This window comes from Tamandua tetradactyla, chromosome 2 (genome assembly GCF_023851605.1).
Source record: "Tamandua tetradactyla isolate mTamTet1 chromosome 2, mTamTet1.pri, whole genome shotgun sequence".
Taxonomy (NCBI): domain Eukaryota; kingdom Metazoa; phylum Chordata; class Mammalia; order Pilosa; family Myrmecophagidae; genus Tamandua; species Tamandua tetradactyla.
In genome coordinates, this window is record NC_135328.1 from 31548534 (window position 1) to 31571549 (window position 23016).

A 23016-nucleotide genomic window follows, 5' to 3' on the forward strand; every position below is an offset into this window, starting at 1 on the left:
TTATTTTTGGTGGATTGCGTCCTTTATTAACATATAGTGTCCTTCTTTGATTCTTATAACATTTTTGCATTTAAGTCTATTTTGTCTAATGTTAGTATTGCTACCTGTGCTGGCTTGAAAGGATTTATGCACCCTAGAAAAGTCATCTTTTAATCCTAATCAATTTCATGGGAGCAACAGTTTCTTCTAATCCCTATTCAGTACATTAAGTTGGCAACTTGATTAGGTTATCTCCACAGAGATGTGACTCGATCAATTGTAGGTATTAAACTTGAGTAGATGGAGACATGTCTCCACCCACTCTATTTGAGTCTTGATTAGTTTACTGGAATCCTATAAAAGAGGAGACATTTTGGAGAGAGTGCCTTTTGAGAATGAGGAGAGAGCCACAGAACCATGACAGAATGATGAAAGAACCACAGAGTCCACCAGTATGCTGATTTGAAAGGATATATGTCCCCTAAAAAAGCCATGTTTTAATGTAAATCCCATTTCATAAAGGCAGAATAATCCCTATTCAATACTGTATGTTTGCAACTGTAATCAGATCATCTCCCTGGAGATGTGATTTAATCAAGAGTGGTTGTTAAGCTGGATTAAGTGACGACATGTCTCCATGCATTTGGTTGGGTCTTGATTAATTTCTGAAGTCCTATAAAAAGAGGAAACATTTTGGAGAATAAAAGAGATTCAGAGAGAGCAGAGCAGAATGACATAGCCACAAGAAGCAGGGTCCACCAACCAGAGACCTTTGGAGATGAAGAAGAAAAATGCCTCCTGGGGAGCTTCATGAAACAGGAAGCCAGGAGAGAAAGCTAGCAGATGACGCCATGTTCACCATGTGCCCTTCCAGATGAGAGAAGAACCCTGACCGTGTTCACCATGTGCCTTTCCAGATGAGAGAGAAACTCTGACTGTGTTCACTATGTGCCCTTCCACTTGAGAGAGAGACCCTGAACTTCACCAGCCTTCTTGAACCAAGGTACCTTTCCCTGGATGCCTTAGATTGGACATTTCTATAGACTTGTCTTAACTGGGACATTTTCTCAGCCTTAGAACTATAAACTAGTAACTTATTAAATTCCCCTTTTTAAAAGCCATTCTGTTTCTGGTATAGTGCATTCTGGCAGCTCGCAAACCAGAACAACCAGCCAGAGACCTTTGGAGATGAAGAAGAAGGTTGCCGGGGAGCTTCATGAAGCAAGAAGCCTGGAGAGGAAGCTGGTAGACATTGCCGTGTTTGCCACATGCCTTTCCAGCTGAGAGAGAAACTCTGAACTTCATTGGACTTTCTTGAGTGAAGGTAACCTCTTACTGGTGCTTTAATTTGGAATTTTTTATAGACTTGCTTTAATTGGGACATTTTCTCAGCCTTAGGACTATAAATTGGCAACTTGTTGAATTCCTCTTTTGGAAGCTGTTCTGTTTCTGGTGTGTTGCATTCCAGAAGCTAGCAAACTAGAATAGATTTTGGTACTGGGAGTGGGATGCTGCTGCAATTTGCAAATACCAAACTTGTTGGAACAATTTTTTAAATGGATGAAGGGAAGAATCTGCAGGAGCTGTGAGTAGCTTGATAGAGAAAGCCTCGAATGTTTTGAAGAGACTGTTAGTAGAAATGTGGACTTATCAGACACTTCTGATAAGGCCTTAAATAGAAATGAGGCACATGTTATCATAGACTGGGATGAAGGTGAGCCTTGTTTTAAAATGGCAGATAATCTGGGAAAATTGACTAGTGGCTTTGGCTGGAAGGCAGATTTTAAAAGCCATGAACTTGGATATTTAGCAGAAGAGATCTCCAAATTAAATGTGGAAAGTGCAGCCTGGTTTCTCCTCACAGCTTATAGTGAATTGCGACAGGAAAGAGATAAGCTGAGAACTGAACTCTTGGGTGCAAAGAAACCAGAAATTGATGTTCTGGAAAATTCTGGGCTTCCAGAAGGGGAGACCCCAGAGAGAAGTGTCCCACATGAGGATGTCACCAAATGTGGAACCAGTCAGCCATTCAGAGAAATCCAGGATTGGACATGGAGTTATCCAGGAAAGATTTGTGGAAACGCCTCATATTTGATGGGCATGATCCAAGGTTACTGCATAGAAAGCCAACAAGAGTGTTGTGGAAACTATATAAAGAAAACCACTTCCAGTCAGGACTGAGAGGGACAGAAGACACACATTGGAGGAAAAAATAATTTCAGAGGCAGAACCACGGAGGCTGAGGTCTGAAGTCAAGTAGCCTTGAGCCAGAAGAGTGGACCCACCCAATCATATGGAGAGGGTGAGTTTGCCCCGAAGACAGAGGATGGGCCTTCCACCTCATTGCAGTGAAAGAGTTATGCAGCCTCAGGCCTTGGAGAGGGTGGAGCACATTCCCTGGGGATTGGGGAGAGCATAGCTGCCACCATATGGTGGGGTTGAGTGTGTGCCCTGGAGATGGCAGAAAGCCTGGGTGCAGCCCTGATGCTTGGAGAAGGTGGAGCTGAGAAGAACATGGTCTCCCCAATATCTCCCAAGGTTGCATTTGAAGAGAGGCGGGCTGCCGCTTAGGCCCTTGGAAAGGGTGAGACTACTACTTTCTAAAACCCTGAAGATAAATGACTCTCAGACTTTGAAATCTAATGGACTTTGCCCTGCAGGTCTTGAAATTTGCTTGGGTTCGGTGACCCCTGTGTTCCTTCCAATTCCTCCCTATGGAAATGACTATATGTATCCTATGACTGTTCCTCCTTTGTATGTTGGCAGTAAACCACTTGCTCTGAGTTTTACAGATCCAGAGCCAGAGAAGAATTTTGCCTTAGGACAGAACATGGCTGTAACTAACTTTGGTGAGACTGTGTACTGGTTTTAACCTTGTATTGTATTTATAATGTTACTGGAATGGTTTAAGGTTCTCTGATATTGTTATGGAATGAGTGTATTTTTGTATACGGAAAAAATGCGACTTTTTTTAGAGTGCAGAGGGTGGAATGTGCTGGTTTGAAATGATTCATGTACCCTAGAAAAGCCATGTTTTAATCCTAATCAATCATGGGAGCAACTGTTTCTTCTAATCCCTATTCAGTACTATAGGTTGGAAACTTGATTAGGTTACCTCCACAGAGATGTGACTCAATCAATTGCACGTATTAAACTTGAGTAGATGGAGACATGTCTATACCCATTCTACTTGAGTCTTGATTAGTTTACTGGAATCCTATAAAAGAAGAGACATTTTGGAGAGAGTGCCTTTTGAGAACGAGGAGAGAGCTGCAGTACCATGACAGAATGAAGAGAGAAACACAGAGTCCACCAGCCAGCAACCTTCGGAGATGAAGAAGGAGAAGGCTGCCGGGGAGCTTCATGAAGCAAGAAGCCTGGAGAGGATGCTGGTAGACATCTCCATGTTTGCCATGTGACGTTCCAGCTGAGAGAGAAGCCCTGAACTTCATCAGCCTTTCTTGAGTGAAGGCAACCTCTTATTGGTGCTTTAATTTGGACATTTTTAAAGACTTGCTTTAGTTGGGACATTTTCTTGGCCTTAGAACTGTAAACTGGCAACTTGCTGAATTCCCTTTTTTGGGAACTGTTCCATTTCTAGTGTGCTGCATTCCAGCAGCTAGCAAACTAGAACAATACCCCAGCTCTTTTTTTATTGCTTCTTGGAAAACGTTTTTCCAGCCTTCCACTTTCAACCTATTCTTATCCTTGGTCTAAGGTGAGTCTCCTGTAGATAGCATTTAGATGTACCATATTTTTCTTATACATTCTCCCAATCTGCACCTTTTGATTGGGGAGTTTAGCCCATTAACATTCAGTGTTATTACTGTAAAAGCAGTACTTACTTTGACCGTTTTATCCTTTGACTTCTATATGCCATATCTCATTTTTGTCTCTCTTTTTACACTTTTAGTTACCCTCGCTGATTGTACTCATCTGTACACCCTCCTCCAAGCCTCTCTCTCCTGTCTTTTCTTTCAGTCGCAGAATTCCCTTTAGCATTTCTTGTAGAGAAGATCTCTTGTAAGTGAACTTTCTCAGCTTCTGTTTATCTGTAATATTTTAAACTCCTCTCATTTTTGAAGGACAATTTTGCCAGAAAAAGAATTCTTTTTTTTGCATGAGCAGGCACCGGGAATCGAACCCAGGTCTCTGGCATGGCAGGCAAGAACTCTGCCTGCTGAGCCACCATGGCCTGCCGGATAAAGAATTTTTGATAGCAGTTTTTCTCTTTCAGTAACTTAAATATATCATCCTACTGCCTTATCACCCTCATGATCTCTGGTGAGAAATTATTGCTTAGTCTCATTGAGCATGCTTTGTATGTGATATATTGCTTTTCTCTTGCGACTTTCAGAATTCTCACTTTATCTCTGGCAGTTGACAATCTGATTAGTATGTGTCTTGGAGTAAGTCTATTCAGATTTATCCTATTTGGGGTAGGTTGCACTTCTTAGATATGTATATTTATGTCTTTCATAAGATTTGAGAAGTTGTTGGCCAGTATTTCCTCAAATATTCTTTCTGCCCCTCATCCCTTCTCTTCTCCTGCAACACCCATGACATGTATGTTTGTGCACACTGTGTTGTCACTCAATTCCCTAAGACCCTGCTCAATTTTTTCTATTCTTTTCTCTATCTCTCTTCTGTCTGTTTCATTTCAGATTTTCTGTCGTTTGAGTCACTAATCCTTTCTTCTGCTTGTTTAAATCTGCTGTTGTATGCTTCTAGTGTATTTTTAATTTCATCTATTGTGCCCTTCGTTCTCATAAGTTCTGTTGTTTTTCTTTGCAAGCTTTAAAATTCTTCTTTATGCTTTATAAGTGTCTTCTTAATGTTCTTTACCTCTTTAGCCATATTTTCTTTTATTTCCTTGAACTGATTAGGGAGATTTGTTTGAACATCCTTGATGAGTTGTTCCAAATTCTGTGTCACCTCTGACTTTTTAATTTGCTCCTTTCCTGTCTCTTAGTATGGCTTATAATTTTTTGCTGATATCTGGGCATCTGATTATCGTGATGAAATCGTTCTTAAGATCAGTTTATCTCTCTTGTCTAGTTGCTGTTGACTGGATTTGTGTTAAGGTTCTTCTTTGTCACTTAGTTCATCACTATTTCCCAGCCAAAACAGGGCCAGTGACCCACACCTGAGGTGCAGACCAGTTCCAAAGGGCCCTAGGGAGAGGATCAGGAAAGATGCCAAAAAGAAGCTTGCACTTTTCTGCATGCCCTGAAGCCATTCTTCAGCAACCTATTCCCCACTGCCCTAAGAGACAGTATAATCTTAATCTTAGCCTCTGGTGGCTCTGTCTCTAATGTGAGTTGAAACAATGGCATGGCAGTCCCAGACAGGGTAAAACAGAGGGACCCAGCAGTTTAAATTCATTAACCAATGGCTGGATAAGTACTGGGCCATGTCTCGCTCTGTTCTTGGGGGTGGAGGGTAATTCTGCAGCCTTCCCAGGCCACAGCAGCCACCAGGCAGGGACCAGGCTGACCTGAAGTTGCTTAAAGAGCTTTGAGCATGGCAGATGGGTGCCAGGAGCTGGGATGAGGGAATTACGCACAGCTTTTCACTGCAGTTTCTCAATCTCTTCATCTCACTCTTCCCTGGATGTTGTGCAGTACTCTCCTGGTCTCCAGAGCCCCCCCCCCAAAATTTGTTTCAGATAGTTTATGCCTGTCCAGTAGCTGTTTTGGGGAAGAATGGTAAGCCCTGCAACTTCCTATTCTGCCATCTTCCCTGAAGAGTATAATAAATATCTTTAAATTAAAAAGCCCAAAAGACAGAGGCCCTGATACTGACAAGCTTATTTTTCCTGTACACAGTGCACATACCCAATGAGAAAACCTGTTGTCAAAACTTCAGGAGCAAATCGAAAGACTGTTTCCCTAGAAAGAAAATTAAGAATCCAGACTAAGGTTTATCCAAAGAAGGACATGAATCAAGATACTCTTCTTTGGTCTGGTAAAACCCAGGAAGTGGGTGGTGTGACGGTGGCTCAGTGGCATAATTCTCACTTGCCATGCTGGAGACTGGGTTCAATTCCCGATGCCTGCCCATGCCAAAAAAAAAAAAAACCTGGGAAGCAATTTTCTCCTCTGCCAAACCACTGCCCTTATGCACCACACCCACACCTATGGGGTCCCATCCTAACTACATTGATAATGTTTTTCTGTAACATCCTAGCACCTGGGCCAAGTATTACCCTTTTCTTCCTACTTAATTTCTTGTTGTAGCAGCTCATCCCATGGGCTTTTCCCTTTCTTACCCACAACCATGCCTCACTTCAGAAGGTCCCTCTGACTCTCTAGGCAACATTTTCAGACCCTGATCAGAGACAGTAGTGTGGACAGACACACACGAATAAGCCATTGGATTCCTCCCATGGGTACTGCCCGAACATTGCTGGTGCACAAAGACACTCTCATGGCATTCTTGTCTCTCCCCAAGGTTTCTGTCTCCTAATATTCATTAGAAGTGGTCATTTCTTGCTTCTGATTGCAATTGTCACTGTAAATCTTCTATTCCTAATGGAAACTATATAAGCAATTGTTTAGGTTTGTTGGTTTTTAATCCTCCCATTCAAGATGGACACTTATAAATAAATGAACATTCAGTAACTTACTAAATACATCTCCTCTAGATCAGCTATCTTCATACTTCTCCACCTCAAGCAGGTCTCATTAAATATTGAAATGTTACTGATGGTCTGTTTTACTGCAGAGGGGAAAAAGAATGAGAAATCAGTTTATGCCCTATACAAAAAGATTACTTTTTGAAATAACTGAAACTATTGAACTGTAATCCAGTAGCCTTAATGCTTGAAGACAATTGTATAACTATGGAGCTTTTACAGTGTGACCATGCGATTGTGAAAACCTTGTGGCCGATACTTCCTTTATCCAGCATATGGACAGATGAGTAAAAATAAGGACAATAAGAAAATTAATAATAGGGGGGATAAGGGGTATGAGATGTTTTGGGGGTTCTTATTTATTTTTAGTTTTATTTTTATTCTTTTTTGGGGGGAAGTACTGAAAATGTTCAAAAATTGATTGTGGTGATAAATGTACAACTATAAAGATGATACTATGAATCACTGATTCTACACTTTGGATGATTATATGGTATGTGAATATATCTCAATAAAATTTCATTAAAGATATTATTTTTAAATTGAAGCATTTTTAAGGATATACATTTGCAGAGGATGAGCTCAGTAATATTTTAATTTAGAAATTAGTGATAGCAATTGAAGAAACACAACTTTTAGCAGACTTGATGTAAGATATAAGATCATAAAGATACCCAAGCAGAGAACTGATCTTAAAAGTTATTTAAATGTATTTACTTCAAACTCCCTTGATTTACTAACCTAAAATAGCAAGGCATAATCTGAGGTCTTGGTCACCCTCAACACTGGCTTGAAATTCTGGGTTAAAAGCAACATCTGAGCAGAAAATTGCTCCCTGAGGAACTGAAAATATCTCAAGCAGTCAGGATTTTCATGATAAAAAAGAGGGGGACTTCCTTACTTCCTTTTGGTTTGGGCTTCCTCATCTCTTCCCATCAAAGCATTTCTTGGCCTCTACTCAGAATCATGGTAATAAACCACAAGATAATTCAGATCTGGTACAGTTTAGTATGAGAGGCATAACCCCCAAGCTTTTTAAAATAAAGACTATGTTGGGGATTGAATCACATACTCTATAAAAGATAAGTTCAAATCTTAATCTCATCCATTGTGTGGTGTTTGTCATAGAAGTCCTGGCAAACAAATGCAGACTACTTATTCAAATCTAATATCAAGAGTTACTGTCTTCAACAATGAACCCAGTATCTAATCTGGAAATAATAAGGCAGACTTGTTAGGAAGGTCCAAAAGAATATTATGATGATTAATAAATTTAATCAGTTATTAACTCCCAAAAACAACTGAAAAAAGGAGAGTACTATGGCAGCCCAGGCTTTATTGTATAACCTCCTGGAATGACAGGTTCTGGTGACAAGGGAATGTATGAATGGAGCCAAGCTGGTAGACGTGACCTGTGTCTATGGATCAGGCAACCTGGCACAGAGAAAACCTGTTATACAGATCCCAAATTACATATCAGATATTATAAGACAGAGCAGATAAGAAAGTACAGGTGATATAGGATAATGTAACTCCACTACTGGCTAGAGAAGATGGTTTTAGAGATTAGTAGTAGTGGTCTAAGGAACACTACATCTATGAAACCTTCAAGAAACAAATAACTCCCATACATTTGATCAATACCATACCATTCAAAAAAGGTGAGAAGTTTAACAGCTCACTCAACGTTACTAGATAATCCACAACGATCAGCCTATACAAAGATGGCACGGCCAGTCACTAAACACACTATGTCAATCTCACTGGTTAATATGAAGACAAAAATCCTAAATAAAATATTATCAAGAAGAAATCAACAATATATTCAAAGAGCAATAAACTATAACCAAGGAAGATTTATTCCAGCAATGCACAGATGGCCATTATAGGGAAAGCTATTATTAGACCAAAGGAGTAAAGCCATTTGGTGACTTGGATAATGAAAATGCTTGATCCATTTAATATACATTCCTGATTTAAAATCTTTGTAAACTAGGAACAGAATGTACCTTCCTTAATTTGATAAAGTATTTATTAGAAATCACAATAATTAATGGGAAAACAATGAAGTAATTTCTAGTAAAGTTAACAAAAATACCAGAATATATGATCTCACTGGTATTATTTACCATTAGTCAGGAGATTCTAGAGAATACGGGGAAAAGCAAGAAAAAAAAGGTTATATGTATCAGAATGAGAACAAACAATCATGATCTCCAAATGATGTAACTGCCAGTACATCTGAAAAAATCAACTGAAAAAGTATGAAATTGTTTCAAAACATTGGAAAAATCAATAAAAATAATAGGAGCTTGGTAAAGTGCACCCAATACAAGAACAGCATACAAAAATTAAGTTATCTATGTATCTTCAAGAACAAGTGTGGTTGGCTGAATAATGCCCCCTCCCCAAGATGGCCACGTCCCAATCTCGAGGACGTGTGAATATGTCACCTTACATGGCAAAAGGACTTTGCAGATGTGATTAAATGAAGGATCTTGAGATGACAAAACATATGTCCTGAATGATCTGAATGGCACCAGTATAATCACAAAGGGTCCTTATAAGAGGAAGGCAGGAGGATAAGAATTAGAGACAGAAGATGTAAAGACAGAAGCAGAGGTGGGACTGATGTGCTTTGTAGACAGAAGAGGGGCCACGAGCCATGGGCTGCAGGTCTCCAGAAGACGCAAAAGACAAGGAAACAGATTCTCCCCTAGAGTCCCCAGAAGAAATGCCATACCCTGATTTTAGCCCAGTGAAACTGATTCCAGACTTCTAACTTTCAGAACTGTAAGCTTTTAAAAATGTGCTATTTTAAGCTGCTAAGTTTATGGTAATTTGTTACGGAAGCAATAGGAAACTAATACAAGTAGCAAAATATAATAGGAAAATGTGGTGATTTGAAGCTTAACTACCCCCAGAAAAATATGTTCTTAGACTTAATCTATTCCTGTGGGTATGAATCCACTGTAAGTAGGAACTTTTGATGAGGTTACTTCAGTTAAGGTGTGGCCCAGCTGAACCAGGATGGGTCTTAATCCTGTTACTGGAGTCTTTCACAAATTGAATGAAATTAAGACAGAGAGAGAGAAAAACACAGGAAGCCAAGAAGCAGAAATTCAATGGAATTGCGGAGGAGGAAGCAACCAGGAAATGCTGCCATGTGCCTTACCAATGTGACACGCTATGGACCAAAGGTTGCCAGCAGCAAGCTCCAAAACATCAATCTTCTGGGAGAAAGCATGGCCTTATAACTTGATTTGGAATTCATTTTAGCCTCAAAATTGTAAGCTAATAACCTCCCATTGTTTAACCTGACCCATTTCGTGATACTTGCTTGAGTAGCTTAGAAAACTAAAACAGAAAACAAAAAGATCCCTATTCCCAAGAGTAGAAAGTATCAACTCCAAATACCTAGAAATAAATTTAACTAGAAATACCCAAGACTTACAAGAAAATTGAAAGAAAAAAATTCTGAAATACAAAAGAGGATGAATACAGAGAGAAATGCCATTTTCTGTTCAGAAAGACTCAAAAGCAAAAAAGTCAATCATTTCCAAATAATGTATAAATGCACTATATTTCTGATGGCAATTACAGGAGACCTTTTGGGGACTTTCTAAATTCACTCATTCATTTAGTGAATATTTAGAAAGCTCTTACTTACCATAACAGGCTTGCTTCAGGGGCTAAGAATAAAGTGCTGAGCAAACAAGGTCCTCACGGAGTTTATATTTCAAAGAGAGAGGCAAAAAAATAAACAAGTAAATAAATAATATAATTCTGCATAGTGGTAAGAACTATGAAGAAAAGCATTGTATGAGAATAGGAAGTGAGGAGGGGGTGACATCTTAGGGAGGGTGGTCAGGGAAGGAGTCTCAGCGGAGGTGATGTGTAAGAAGAAAACTGAAGGCTGTGAGCAAATGAGCCAGCAAGGTCTGCAGGGAGAGTGGTCAGACAGCGGGAGCCACATGGCCAAAGTCCCAGAGGCAGGATCCCGCGTGGCACACTCAATGAAAAGAGAAAATACATAAATATATACTGCTAAAATTCTTTGGGATGATTAAGAAGAATAATGAGGAAAAACATGGAAAGGAAAATAATGAAAGGAGATAAAAGCCAGAGCAGTGTTTCTCAACCGTTTTTCGTGTTGGCCTCCCCACCAAGGAATGTTTTTAGACATTTTTTTCCCTAATCATATTTCCCCCTATTAAATTTTAGTACCTTGTATTTGCTGCATGTCTGTTCATGTTTATATATCTGTGTTTTGTGCATAAAAAGTAATTTTTTTCACCCCTCAAGAACCAATTTTTTTATCTTTGGGGGCAATTTTATCCCCCTGGGGCTATCACCCCCATTGAGAATACTAGAATAATGAAATAGTCTGTACTAGCAAAGGAATAAACAAATAGATCAATGGAACAGAGTAGAATCCAGAAACAGACCTATCTATAAATGGGCATTTAGTAAATGACAAGAGTAGATTTTCAAATAAGTGGGAATAAATTAAGTTGAGAAATAATCATCCACATGCATAAAATATTAGATTCCCACCTTGACATAGCAGGCAAAAATGATTCCAGCTGGATCAAATATTTAAATCTAACAATATTTTTTAAATGTGAGAAAAGTGCATCTGAGAATCAACAAATCATCATATACACATAGTCACAGCAACACTGGCTGTAATAACAATAACTTGGGGGGAAAAGAAACTAAGTATTCACCCAGTAGATAAGTTAATAAATGAATATACCTTCATACAATGAAATACCATACTTCCCTAAAAAAGAATGAGATGACATTATATAAACTGGTTTTGAAGTACGGCCAGAGAATATTGTAAAGTAAAATTTTTAAAAAGTCCTAAATGAATAATGGTACATACACATCATTTTTGGTTGAGCGTACACACATACGCACACCTAACATAACAGCAGTGTTGGGTCTGCAACTCCCTCTGCCCACAGGAAATGACTCACTGGTAATGCAGTTCTGTCTTGGTCCGGGAGTGACATCCTCCCTAAAGATCCCCAGGGGAGGACAGCTCATCCTCACCCCCCTCCAGCCATGCTCCCTGACCCTCGGCTATAAAAGGTGCTTGCTCTTGTCCTTCAATCTTCCTCCTCTGCTTCATTCTTAGTGGCCCCTCTGTCTTTTCTCTCGCTCTCCCCTCCCCACCCACAGGATTTATCTAATCTAGAATCATAATGGTGAAAAACCAGACCTGCAAGAATGCCTCAGGAAAGAGATAATCTGACTCTTAATTCAGTGATTTATTTAAATTTGTTTAAAATTTATTCTTTAAAATTTTGTTTCTGCTTCATCAACGTGGGCTGAGCCACTCTGGGGAAAATCAGTGTTCACTTTCTGTGTTTCCCTGGTGCCCTTCCATACCACAAGCACCCTTTATTTACAGCATATTATTGATCCTTGTCTATCAACCCACTGAACTGAGAACTTCTCAAAGGAGAAACTATGTCCTGCTCACCTTTGCACTCTGAGGGTCCAGGACAGTGACAGGCACAGCATTTCTGGTTGTTTAAACACAAAGAATGAACAATAAGGGGAAAGCTAAGCAATTGAAATGATATTAACCCAGAGGTTCTATAGCCACTGTAAATAAGACATGGTCTCTGCCCTAACATGCGTTTAATCTAGGACAGGAGTGTCACCCTGTATAACAAAAATGCAAGGGAACATACAATGAATGTCATAAAATAAATTCAAGTAATAGTTAACATTTGGTAGATAATTATCGTGTGTCAGATAGCGTGCTGGTTCTCCATATACATTAGCTCACTTATTTCTCATAAAAAACTCATGATGTTATGTATTACTACTCCATGTTTACAGTTATTTATATTTTTACAGTTAAGGTAACTGTGGCACAAAGAAATTAAGTAACTTACCCAAAGGCACAGAGAAAGTAAGTGGAAAGTCTGAGATTTGAATTTCTATAGTTGGATTCCAGAGTAACTGTACCAGATTACTACCTATACTTCCTCCTCAAATGGAGTATGGGAATTCAAAAAAAGAAAATTTACATTTAGCTGGGGGATGATCATAGAATAAGAGAAGATGTGAACTGAAGAAAAGAATGGAGGGGTTTCTAGATGGAAAAAATGGCATGAACAAAGGCATGGAGGTGGAAAAGTTAGCAATTAAAAGTATGGTATAGAGTTCCAGTCAGTCCCAGGATAATGGTGGCCCCCAAACCCTAATCTCTCAAAATATTCCTCAAAATATCTTCAGATTAACACGAAGAACAAATAAAACAACATAAAACCCTGCTGTCATCGTAACTAGGAGACAGTACTTTAAATCACTTTTAAATAGAAAAATAAAAACCAAATTCCAGCAAAGCTATCTCTCAATCTCCCCAAGTGTTTAAAGAGAGTGAGAGAGTTCCAGAACAGCTGGGTGAAAGGGTGAGGGAACCAAAAGGCCCAAGAGGGAACTAGAATCACTCTCAGAAAACAAAATTCCATTTTTAGCATGAAAATATTAAAAAAGAGACCTTGTAAACCAGAGTGCTGACTAAAAGAAAGGGTAAAAAGTCTGAGACTTGACAGCAGTGTGAGAAAAGTAACTGCTTCTGAGAAAGAAGATAAAAAGGAAGGAATAGGTGCTCTTTGTGGACAACATGGTGAAGGGAAAAAGAAGCAAAGGGGAAATGTAAGATCCTGCAAGGCTAAAGAAAACACAAAAATTGAAGAATAGAATCCATCCCCACTCCCATCCAAAGAATCTAAATGCTGAAAGTGCCCGCTGGGTGCCTGAGAAAGCTGACCCAGAACAATTTCAAGACATCTAATTAAAACTATTAGACTTTAAAGACAAAGTCCTCAGGGGTGAATGTATATACATATATATTCAACTTCCAAGCACAAGAGAATTGGCTGCATCAGACTTCTCAAAAGCTACATAAAAAGCAAGGTAACAAAAGAACTGAATTTTAAAGAAACTCAAGGAAAGAGTGTACCAAGATTCTTAAATCCAGCCAAGCTACCTTTCAAGTATCAACACTATAAACATTTTTAAACACGCAAGGACTTGCGGAATATTGCACTATTGAGGAATCTACTAAAACATGAGCTCCATCCAAGAGAAAACTGGGGGTGGCCCTGGCTCGACGTGGGGTGCAGGGGTGGGGGGAGGGGGAGGTCGGAGGTCCTGGGAAGGCTGTGAGAGGCCAAGATAGCTTTTTCCTGGGATGTATTTGGAGAGCTTGAACTTGGTCCTTGAAGAGGAAGGAGAAGGAATAAGAGAATGAGATGGAGCGGGTGTTAAGGAAGAAGATGGCCACACAGCAGCGGCTTGCGGAGCTCAAGCATGAGCTGAGCCAGTGGATGGACGTGCTGGAGCTGGACCTGTGCTTCGGATAACCTGGTCTCCCCCTCTACTGCCTCTGAGGGTGAGGAAACATAGATGAAGACATAGAGGAGACCCGGGCGAGCCTAGGCCTACCTAAGCGAGCCATCGGCCCAACCCGAGCTGCTGAAGTCCGCCCCGCCACCGCCCAGCACGACCCCTGCGCCGCCGCCGCTGCCCCACCCACCGCCTCACTCGCACGCCGGGGCCCGTCTCCTGCCCACCGGCCAGTACAGCAGCAGCAGCAGCCGCAGCAGAAGTCACCTCTGCCCACCCCTCCTCCCCCACCGGCTGCCCCTGCACGGACGCTGGTGCCGGCTCCCGCCCACCTGGTGGCCACGGCTGGGGTAATCTCCGCGGTCATCGCGCAAACGGCCACCACCCATGCTTCAGTCATCCAGACCCTGTGACCCACATCCTGCAGGAGCCCCGGGCGGCAAGCTCCTCGTTCACATCGCCCCCTCGCCCCCAGCCCTGCTGTGTGGCTCCCCCTGCCAACCCCCCATCAGCCACATCACAGTGTACCCTGTCACGTTCAACCCTGTGGCCCACCCGGGCTAGCAGATGCCCCTGTCCCCACAGCCCAGGGCGGTGAGCCCCATTGTCCTCATGCTCTCACACTAGCAAGCGAATGGCACGGCCGGGCTGGGGCCCTCAGCCACCATCATGGCAAAGCGGGCTGTGCGGGCCCGGGTGGGGCAACACCCCAGCTGGTAGGCCGACAGTGCTCAACCCTATGACCCTGGTCACCATGGCCTCCTTTGCGGTCAGCACGCTCAAGCTGGCCTAAGGACGAGGCCTCTCAGAGGCCCCCAGTGGGAGCAGGAGAGGGCCTGTCCCCCACCCATCCACACATCCCAGCCAGGCTTAGGCCTACCCCACCCACCCAAACACACCCAGGCCTCCTAGGGGAAGGGGATGCAGAGACTCTGACATGGCAGTGACCTGGACGCAGGGCACAGGGGCCCCACTGCACGAGGACTTGGTAAAATGACTCATGAGAGACCCTCTGGTGAGCGTGCCACCTGTCCAGCCCAGGAGCAGTTCCAGTTCCGTCCCTGCCTGCCCAGCCCATCCCCTGCAATCAGTGCCACATGGATGTCAGGTTCTCTGACTCCTTCCTCCTCCGCCTTCCCGTGCTGCTGCTATTGCTCCATCCGGCGAGGCAGCTGAGAGCCCTGGGCTTTCCCCGCTGGAGCCTTGGCTCTCTCTTCCCAGGCCTTTGGAGGGGAAATGGGAAGCAGAAGTGAAGCCGCTTGGCCCAGAGGGCAGGGCATCGGGGGTAATGAGGGGCCCTGCTCTGAGCACAAGTGGCAGATCCTAGAAGGTGGCTGCCTGGAGCCCCACAGAGAGGTGGGCTGCCCCCAGCCTCTGACCCAGTTGCAGTCACTGATTCATACAGCACAAACTAAAGTGCTTCTCCGCCAAAAGTAAACCAAACCCAGGCTGTTAAAAAAAAAGGGAAGAAAGGACTGGGGAAACTTCAGAAGTACTGATGGAAGCATTTGATATATTAAATTGCAGATCTAAGACTAAAGTAAAGGTGGAGAAGGTGTGGAGGAATGATATATAAATGGTATATAGTCTGATGAAATAGAAATAATGCAACTAAAAAATTAGGTGGAGAAAAAAGAAAACAATAAAATCACTGAATGTCATATAGGCAATAATAGGAATGAAAGGATACCATTAAAAACTGACAATTCAATTGACAAAAGGTTTTAAATAAGAAAACAGAGAACAGGAGCACTTTTAAAAGATACAGGCTAACCACTAGAAAACATATATATAATTCTCCCTAAAAATAAAAGAAATTGTACAACAGCAAATAAAACACATCATATACAGAAAATATAACATAATGCATACAGTAATAATACATTATCTATTATATCATAAAATAATAGAACAGAGCAGAGTCCAGATGTATCAATAACTGTAAATGGACTTAACTCATCTATCAAAAAAAAAGAAAAGAGAGAGATGTTTAATATCTCTCACAATGCAACTATATGCCGGACAGAAAAGGACCATCTAAAACAAAGTAACTAAGAAAGAATAAAAATAAAGTGACGGGCAATGGTAAAAGAGACGTATGAAAACCATAAGCAGGAGTTGCAATCGACATAAGACAAAGTAGAATATAAGTTGAAAAGCATAAAGCACATTTCCTAATGCTTAAAATCACAATTCACAATGAAGATATAATACAGTCCCTTTTGTAAAGCAAAAGAAATCAAGATAATAAATATGAAAGTAGAAAGTGATGTAGAGGAGGTTGTCAGCAAAATTTTCTTTTAGTAAAGAGCCATGTAGTAAGTACTTGAGGCTTTCTAGCTCAGGAAGCTCTGTCTTGGTAACACAAAAGCAACCAGAAAATATGCAAATGAATGGTTGGGCCCCATTCCTGTAAAACTTTATTTACAAAAACAGATGACAGGCTGGATTTGCCCCTCAGCTTTCTTACACTGCTGCTTGATGTAGAGATAAGAAAAATAGATATAATTAATGAATCAAAATCTTGACTGTTTGAAAAATATTAATAAAATAGACAAACCATAGCTAACTTAATCTAAGCAAAAAAGAAAAAAAGGCAAAAATGCAAATAAAAGGAAAAATAATCATTGAAACTGAAGAAAAGTTAAAAAATTAAAAGAAACTACATTGCAGACCACTATGCAAATAAATTTGAAAACGTATATGAAATGGATAACTCTTGGCCAAAAGCAGTTTACCGAAATTGATCTCATTAAACATAAGAAGCATAAACAGACCGATTGCCATAGAAAAATAAAAGTGAAAGTTATCAAGAAACTATCCTACAGAAAAGCCCCATGCACAGGCGGATTCTACCAAACCTTCCAAGTCCCAGTTCTGTTGTCCCGGAGCATAAATAATGGACACCTTTTCAATTTTTTTTTTTTATGAAGCAAGGAAAATACTGATACCTCAACCTGATAAAGGTAGCACAAAAAAGAAAATTATAGACCATGTATGAATACTAGTGCACAGATACTAAGAAACAAGAAATCAGTGAACAGATTCCAAGACCACATTAAGAAAATAATATACGTGGCTTTATTCTGGGAAAAGAGAGAGAGCAAGAGAGGGAGAAATTTGAAATTATAATTTTAAAGTTACAAGGAAATTAAATAAAAAAGCATGTCTTGTAGTTATCTTTCCTTTGCACTGTGATAATGAATATTTTGGACTAGGGAGTAAGTGGCCTCTTCTCAGACATCAGCCCAGGAGGAAGCATCTTGGAGCCTCCTGGTCTGTGTACAAGCTTGGTGCGTGGAGGTCCTGAAAACAATGGGATGGACCCACTGCCCCTTGAGCCCTTGGGTGGAGAGCTCCCATCTAAATTATATACTCTTCTTTATTTAGCTCTTGGGCATGGTCCTAACTAGCTGCATCCACAATATCATTATCTCTGAAAAGAAAAACCATTTAAACTCCCCATATTTGGCCTATTGCAGAGGATTGAATGTTCCGTGAGAAATGTCTGCCAATTTCTTAATTGACCAACTCAAAATGTGAGTTTCTCACACTAATGGTTTATGAAAGAAGTGGGTGGATTTCAAACATGACTCTTCCACTGCAGAATTACTGTCTTAATATTTGCCATTTTGTGGAAAATTTTATCAAAAACAATGTTAAAGTATTTACAAGCTTCATTACTCCTTGCTTAGACTTTGATTCTGGGAATAGGAATCAGTTATGGGTGACCGTTCAAAACATCAACAGAGATCTCAGATTATGCACGCTAATAGAAAACCTGCACCTGAATGTCATAACCTATTTATGAGACCCAGTGGAACCAGGAATTCCTATCTGACCTAGGTTTAGAAATATATTGTATGTCTCATGAAAAACACCAAGTTTAAATTGACAAGTGAGGGACTCCAGTATCTGATGGACACTGAACATCACACACTAGATTATACTGACTACTGGTAATTTAGGGTCAATACAGTACATTGAATTAAGTACCCCAACAAACACATGGTCTTAATCTCTACCCATTCCTGAGAGTACAAACCCATTGTAAATAGGACCCTGTGAAGATCTTTTTTAGCTAAGGTGTATCCAGCTGATGCAGTGTGGGTCTTAAACCCTATCACTGCAGGCCTTATAAAGAGTACTGGAAAGTCACAGAAGTAGGCAAGAGAGGACACTGCCATGTGAAGGGAGGTAGATAGTACATCAAAGAACCCCAAGGATCACCGGCAGCCAGCACCGGAACACCTAACAGACTGGGGAGAAAGCAAATGCCTTGATCTTGGACTTTTGCTAAGCCTCAAAACCATGAGCCAATAAATTCCTGCTGTTTAAGCCAAAACCCAGTGTGGGGTATTTGTTATCAAGCAACCTGCTAAGCTAAGACAGTATACCTTGCAAAGGGAAAGGACACAAGTGACTTACTTTCTGAACTTGACACCATCGGCCCCTCATTATACTCAAGCTTGAGTCTAGAATTTACCTCTAACTATTCTTCCCAGCTCACCCTGCTCCAGCCATATTGGCTTTTCTTGATGTTCCTAGAACATGCCAAGGACACTTTTGTCTTGGCTTTTGCCAATCCCCTTTGTATGGCTTACTCCTTCACTTCTTCCTTCCCCTCCCCTCATCATCTATCACTCTTTTTTGTCATGCTTTACTCTTCATCTCAACATTTAGCCCCACCTACCATATGATATATTCCTATTTGTTTATCATGTGCCTTCTCCTCCACCCCTCCAACATCAATTCAAGGACAGCTGGGACTGTGTTTTATTGCTGCTACGGTCTCACCTCTCATGACCTGCTTGATGCCATAATAGATAAGAAAGAAACTGTTCAAAGAATGTATTTATGCATCCATGGGGTTTGAAGTTCTTGTCTAAGGCTGACAAAAGCAACGTGGGTCTGGACTGACTATGTACCCAGATTCTGGGAACATAATTTTGCTTTTGTTTTCTGAATTTGTATCTCTGGGGCTAGTATGGAGAAATGAGAAAGTGAGACTTGGAATCATATTAATTCAACCTTGGAGGTACCAAAAGAGTAACATCTGTTACAAAACAAGGCTTCGAAAATCCAATGGCTAGAACACACGTTACACAGTGTGCTGTTTCACTGAGCTCTCAACCTGGCTGAGATTCAGCAGCAGAAGACACTGGGGAGGGAAGAACTGGGGACTTGATTGTCTTTATAGTTTAATTTACGAAAGGAAGTGGATTTTCTTTTTAGGCTTTCATTTCTCTGAAAATTTAACGAATGGAAAGAATTCATATTAAAACACTGTTATGTAGCTGGAATTGTATTTGGGGGTGATGTTTACATACCTTGAGGTGCTCATTGAGCAACCTCTGCTGAACCATTTAGAACCCAGGGGCCAAGTATAATTGGAGATGGAAAATAGAACAAAGAGGAATTTTCAGCCTCAGGTACTACACAACCCTCATTAGTGTCTAATACATTCCAGAGTCTTCCAAGTGCAAAGGTCAGACTGCCCACCCCTGGTCCATAAAGAGCAGTGGTGACTATCCAGAGAAAGTCTCAGGAATGTAGGAGCAGGACTTAAACTGCTCCTGGTTGCCAGCAGACTTGGCTGTTAAACTCAAGAGATTAAAGAAGGAACTAAATTGTAGTGAGGGTGCATCCCTTCCCACTAGGGGGAGCTTTGGAGTTAATTCTGCTGGCTTCTATGCCGAGTATTGCCATAAGGGAAAAGATGTGTCAATGCCTCACAAGACCATAATGGAAGAGTTCTAAGGAGCCTGTCCTACATTAGGCCACTGTTCTCTATGTTTGGTTAATGTGTCATGAGGCCTCTTGGTCCTGCCAGTGACCTCAGACCCAGCAGAGCTTGCATTTTGTTTTCCTGGAAGTTGGTTCTAGCTTGTCCATAATGAGTACCCGTGGGTAGTCTTAAATTTGGGGTGGGAGGTGAAAGGCCTTATAGCATTCTCAATCTAGTCATTACCAGAGAGTCCTGAATAAGGGGTCCATTCTTGGGTCTGTACCTTCTGTGAGCCAAGACCTCTAAGGGAAAAGGATAAATGCTAAAATTCAGTGGAGGCAACCCAAGTGTTCATTCTCAGGTAAAAGGATGAACACAATGGGCTACATACATACTGTGGAATATTACTCAGCTGTAAGAAGGAATGAAGTTCTGATACATGTGACAACATGATGAACCTTAAAAACCTTATGTTGAATGAAATAAGCCAGCCATAAAGTGACAAATGTTGTGTAATTCCACTTTTACAAAATATCTAAAATAAGCAAATTCATAGAGGCAATAGGCTAAAGGTTACCCAGGGTGGGGGAGGGGATTTATTATTTAACGGGTACAGAATTTATATTTGGGGTGATGGAAAAGTTTTGGTAATGGTTGTTGGAGATGGGAGCTCAACATTGTGAATGTGATTGATTCCACTGAATTATACACTTAAAAATGGTTAAAAAGGGAAATGTGTTATATACATTACCACAATAAATCTTTTCTAAATAATACTAAGTGGTAAGATTCAGACATCCTCAACCCCAAAGTTGACAATATTTTAGATCTAGAAACCAAATCTCCTCATTCCCACACTAGCATTCTTTATCCCTCCCTGCCCCATAACACCAGCCAATTTAATTCATTTATTTAATCTATATATTTAATTCATATATTAATCATCTACACCTACCTGCTGGTGCAGTTGTCATTGTGATTTGCACAGAGTACTGCTCCGGGGATGCCAGCAGGGTGACATTCACCGTGTAATTGGTTGCCGGGTACAGATCCAAACACACTACCGGAGCTTGCTCTCTCGTAGTGAAGTTAAATGATGTTGCATGATAAAAATTATTCAGATACCACCTTTGACCCAGAACTTGAAACTGTCATGAGATTAAAAGAAAGCCTTGTATTAAATTTCCTGGTGCCTTGCAGGTATCTAGACCTCAAGCAAAATGGAGATTAAGCAAGTTCCTTCTATTTGTTCTCGCTCACTTAGAATTATTTTTTATAAAAGAGCAAGCTAAACTAGGGAGGAACTTTAAAGCTACCTTACCTATCCTATTCAACTTTCTCCTCGATCAGATAAAGGACCAACTACGTCTCAGACAAATAAAATGTCACCCTATTCTAGAACACGTCCTTGAAGCCCATGCAAGTGAAGAAGATTGCAGTGGAGACACTGGGCAAAGTCCTTCTAATCTATTTTCATTTGTAAGGAATTTATCAACAAGCCTCACAGAATACAGCTTTCAAACTTTATGAAGACCACTCAAATTATGCTTTCAAAGCAACTGTGCAACAGTATTTCACTTGTGCCTTCCTATTAGAGCTCTTGTAAAGACCTCACGGTCCACAGTCATCGTACACATTGTAACCTAATCATACTCTACCCACTGCCAGTGCAAACTGCTGATATAATATAGGGATTTATAGAGCAGAAAAAATTGTGAAGGTCCCAGACGTAATATGGGCCCTTTGTCAATCAGTACACTTTAGCTAGTGAGGGTGTCCCTATTTAGCATTTCCTCTGACACTCGTGTGATTGGCTAGTACTCTATATCCCTCCTTATTACCGTCCATCACTGATTCACTGCCAACCGTCTTCAAGACCTTGACACTGGCTCATGAGGATTCTTCTCTCCCTGATTTCTAGCATCCTCTTAGCTAACTTAAAGGTCCTGACAGATAAGCCATCAAAACTTGTCTTGGAGTCCCTTGAGCTCCATGCTCTGCACTCCTTCCATGTCACTTCAGCCACCCACTTCCATTGCCACCCCCAGACTGTGTCATCATCAGGACTGCTCCACTGCAACCTCACAGTTCCCTATTCTGGACCACTTGCTCCCACTTTGCCATATTACTCTCAAGAAACTTCCAAGATTTCCTCACTCAGTATTTTCTACCAATATTCTACCACATCTATTCTCCTCCTCCCTACCTATCCCAGATATCATTAACCATCACTTTAACCATTCTCTTTCCTAATTGCCTTGCCCCTTTGCTCTCAATTCCACCCATTCTAGGAAACTCAAGCACCAGGTCGACCCAGCTGTTTGACATCACCATTTCTATATTCAGGCTTCTGACATCTGCTGGAAAAAACCACAAAACTATGTAGGCTGCATCTCTGCCAAGTCAGTCTCCACCCTAAACTCCATGTAGTTTAGTCTATGCAAATACAGACAACATTACTTTTTAGATACAAACTTTGAATCATGCCGTATGCACCATTTTATGGCATATTTCTTTCATTTAACTTTTTCCTCTCTCACTAGAAGAGTGCCAACTATCTGCCAGCCAGAATATTCAGTGTTGGGGATATGATGGCTAGTAAGATACATTTCCTAAGCTCAAGGAACTTACAGGTAAGTAATCACATAAATACAATAAACCAGTGATAACAGTTACCAAAAATGAGGCTGTAAGAACACCTGGGAGGGACACCTGACACCCTACATACCCACCACCCACCTCAGAGATCAGGGAAGCCATTCCCATCTTAACTGTGGACTTAAGAAGAAATCAGCACTAACCAGGTGAGTTAGGGATATGAAAGGTCAGGGGAGGGAAGACAACTCAAATAGTGGGAACAGCATTTGGAGGCAGAGGTCAATGAAGACCTTCCATCAGAGATGACTGAGCTGCACCTTGAATGATTATCCAGCCGAGGGTTAGGGAAGGAAGAGGAGTGCAGGGAGGGAGGTCCTATATGCAAAGACAATGCAAAAAAGAGGCCAAGAGGTACAGAATCTAGATCAGCTCTAAAGAAATAGATTTGGGATCATTAACATGGAGACAGGAAAGGCAGGCAAGAGATTGGGAGAGATGTCCCAAAGAGGGGTTCAGGGTGACAAAAGAACAAGCAACGCACATCCTTCAGGGTAGTCAACATATAAGTGAGAAGCACAGGAAAGGGACCTGGTGAAGGAGAACTGAGTGGGTCAAACCAACAAGAGAAAAACAAGGGGAATGCTGTGCAATAGCAGCAAATGCTCTCCAGTGTGAAGGAAAGTATATTTCTCACATCTGC

At 41.1% G+C, this 23016-nt stretch overlaps 1 protein-coding gene and 1 pseudogene across 2 annotated transcripts in view; one reads left to right on the top strand and one right to left on the bottom strand.

The window, feature by feature from the left end:
• SUSD1 (sushi domain containing 1) overlaps window positions 1-23016 on the bottom strand; it is a 167849-nt gene that overhangs the window by 65810 nt on the left and 79023 nt on the right. For both annotated transcript variants that reach the window (XM_077142024.1, XM_077142014.1), the window contains exons 9-10: window positions 20674-20866; window positions 6608-6699 (exon numbers count right to left, since the gene is read on the bottom strand). In XM_077142024.1, coding sequence (XP_076998139.1) covers window positions 6608-6699; window positions 20674-20866 — 285 coding nt within the window. The remainder of the gene's footprint in view (window positions 1-6607; window positions 6700-20673; window positions 20867-23016) is intronic.
• LOC143665040 (max-binding protein MNT pseudogene) lies at window positions 13858-14783 on the top strand (annotated as a pseudogene).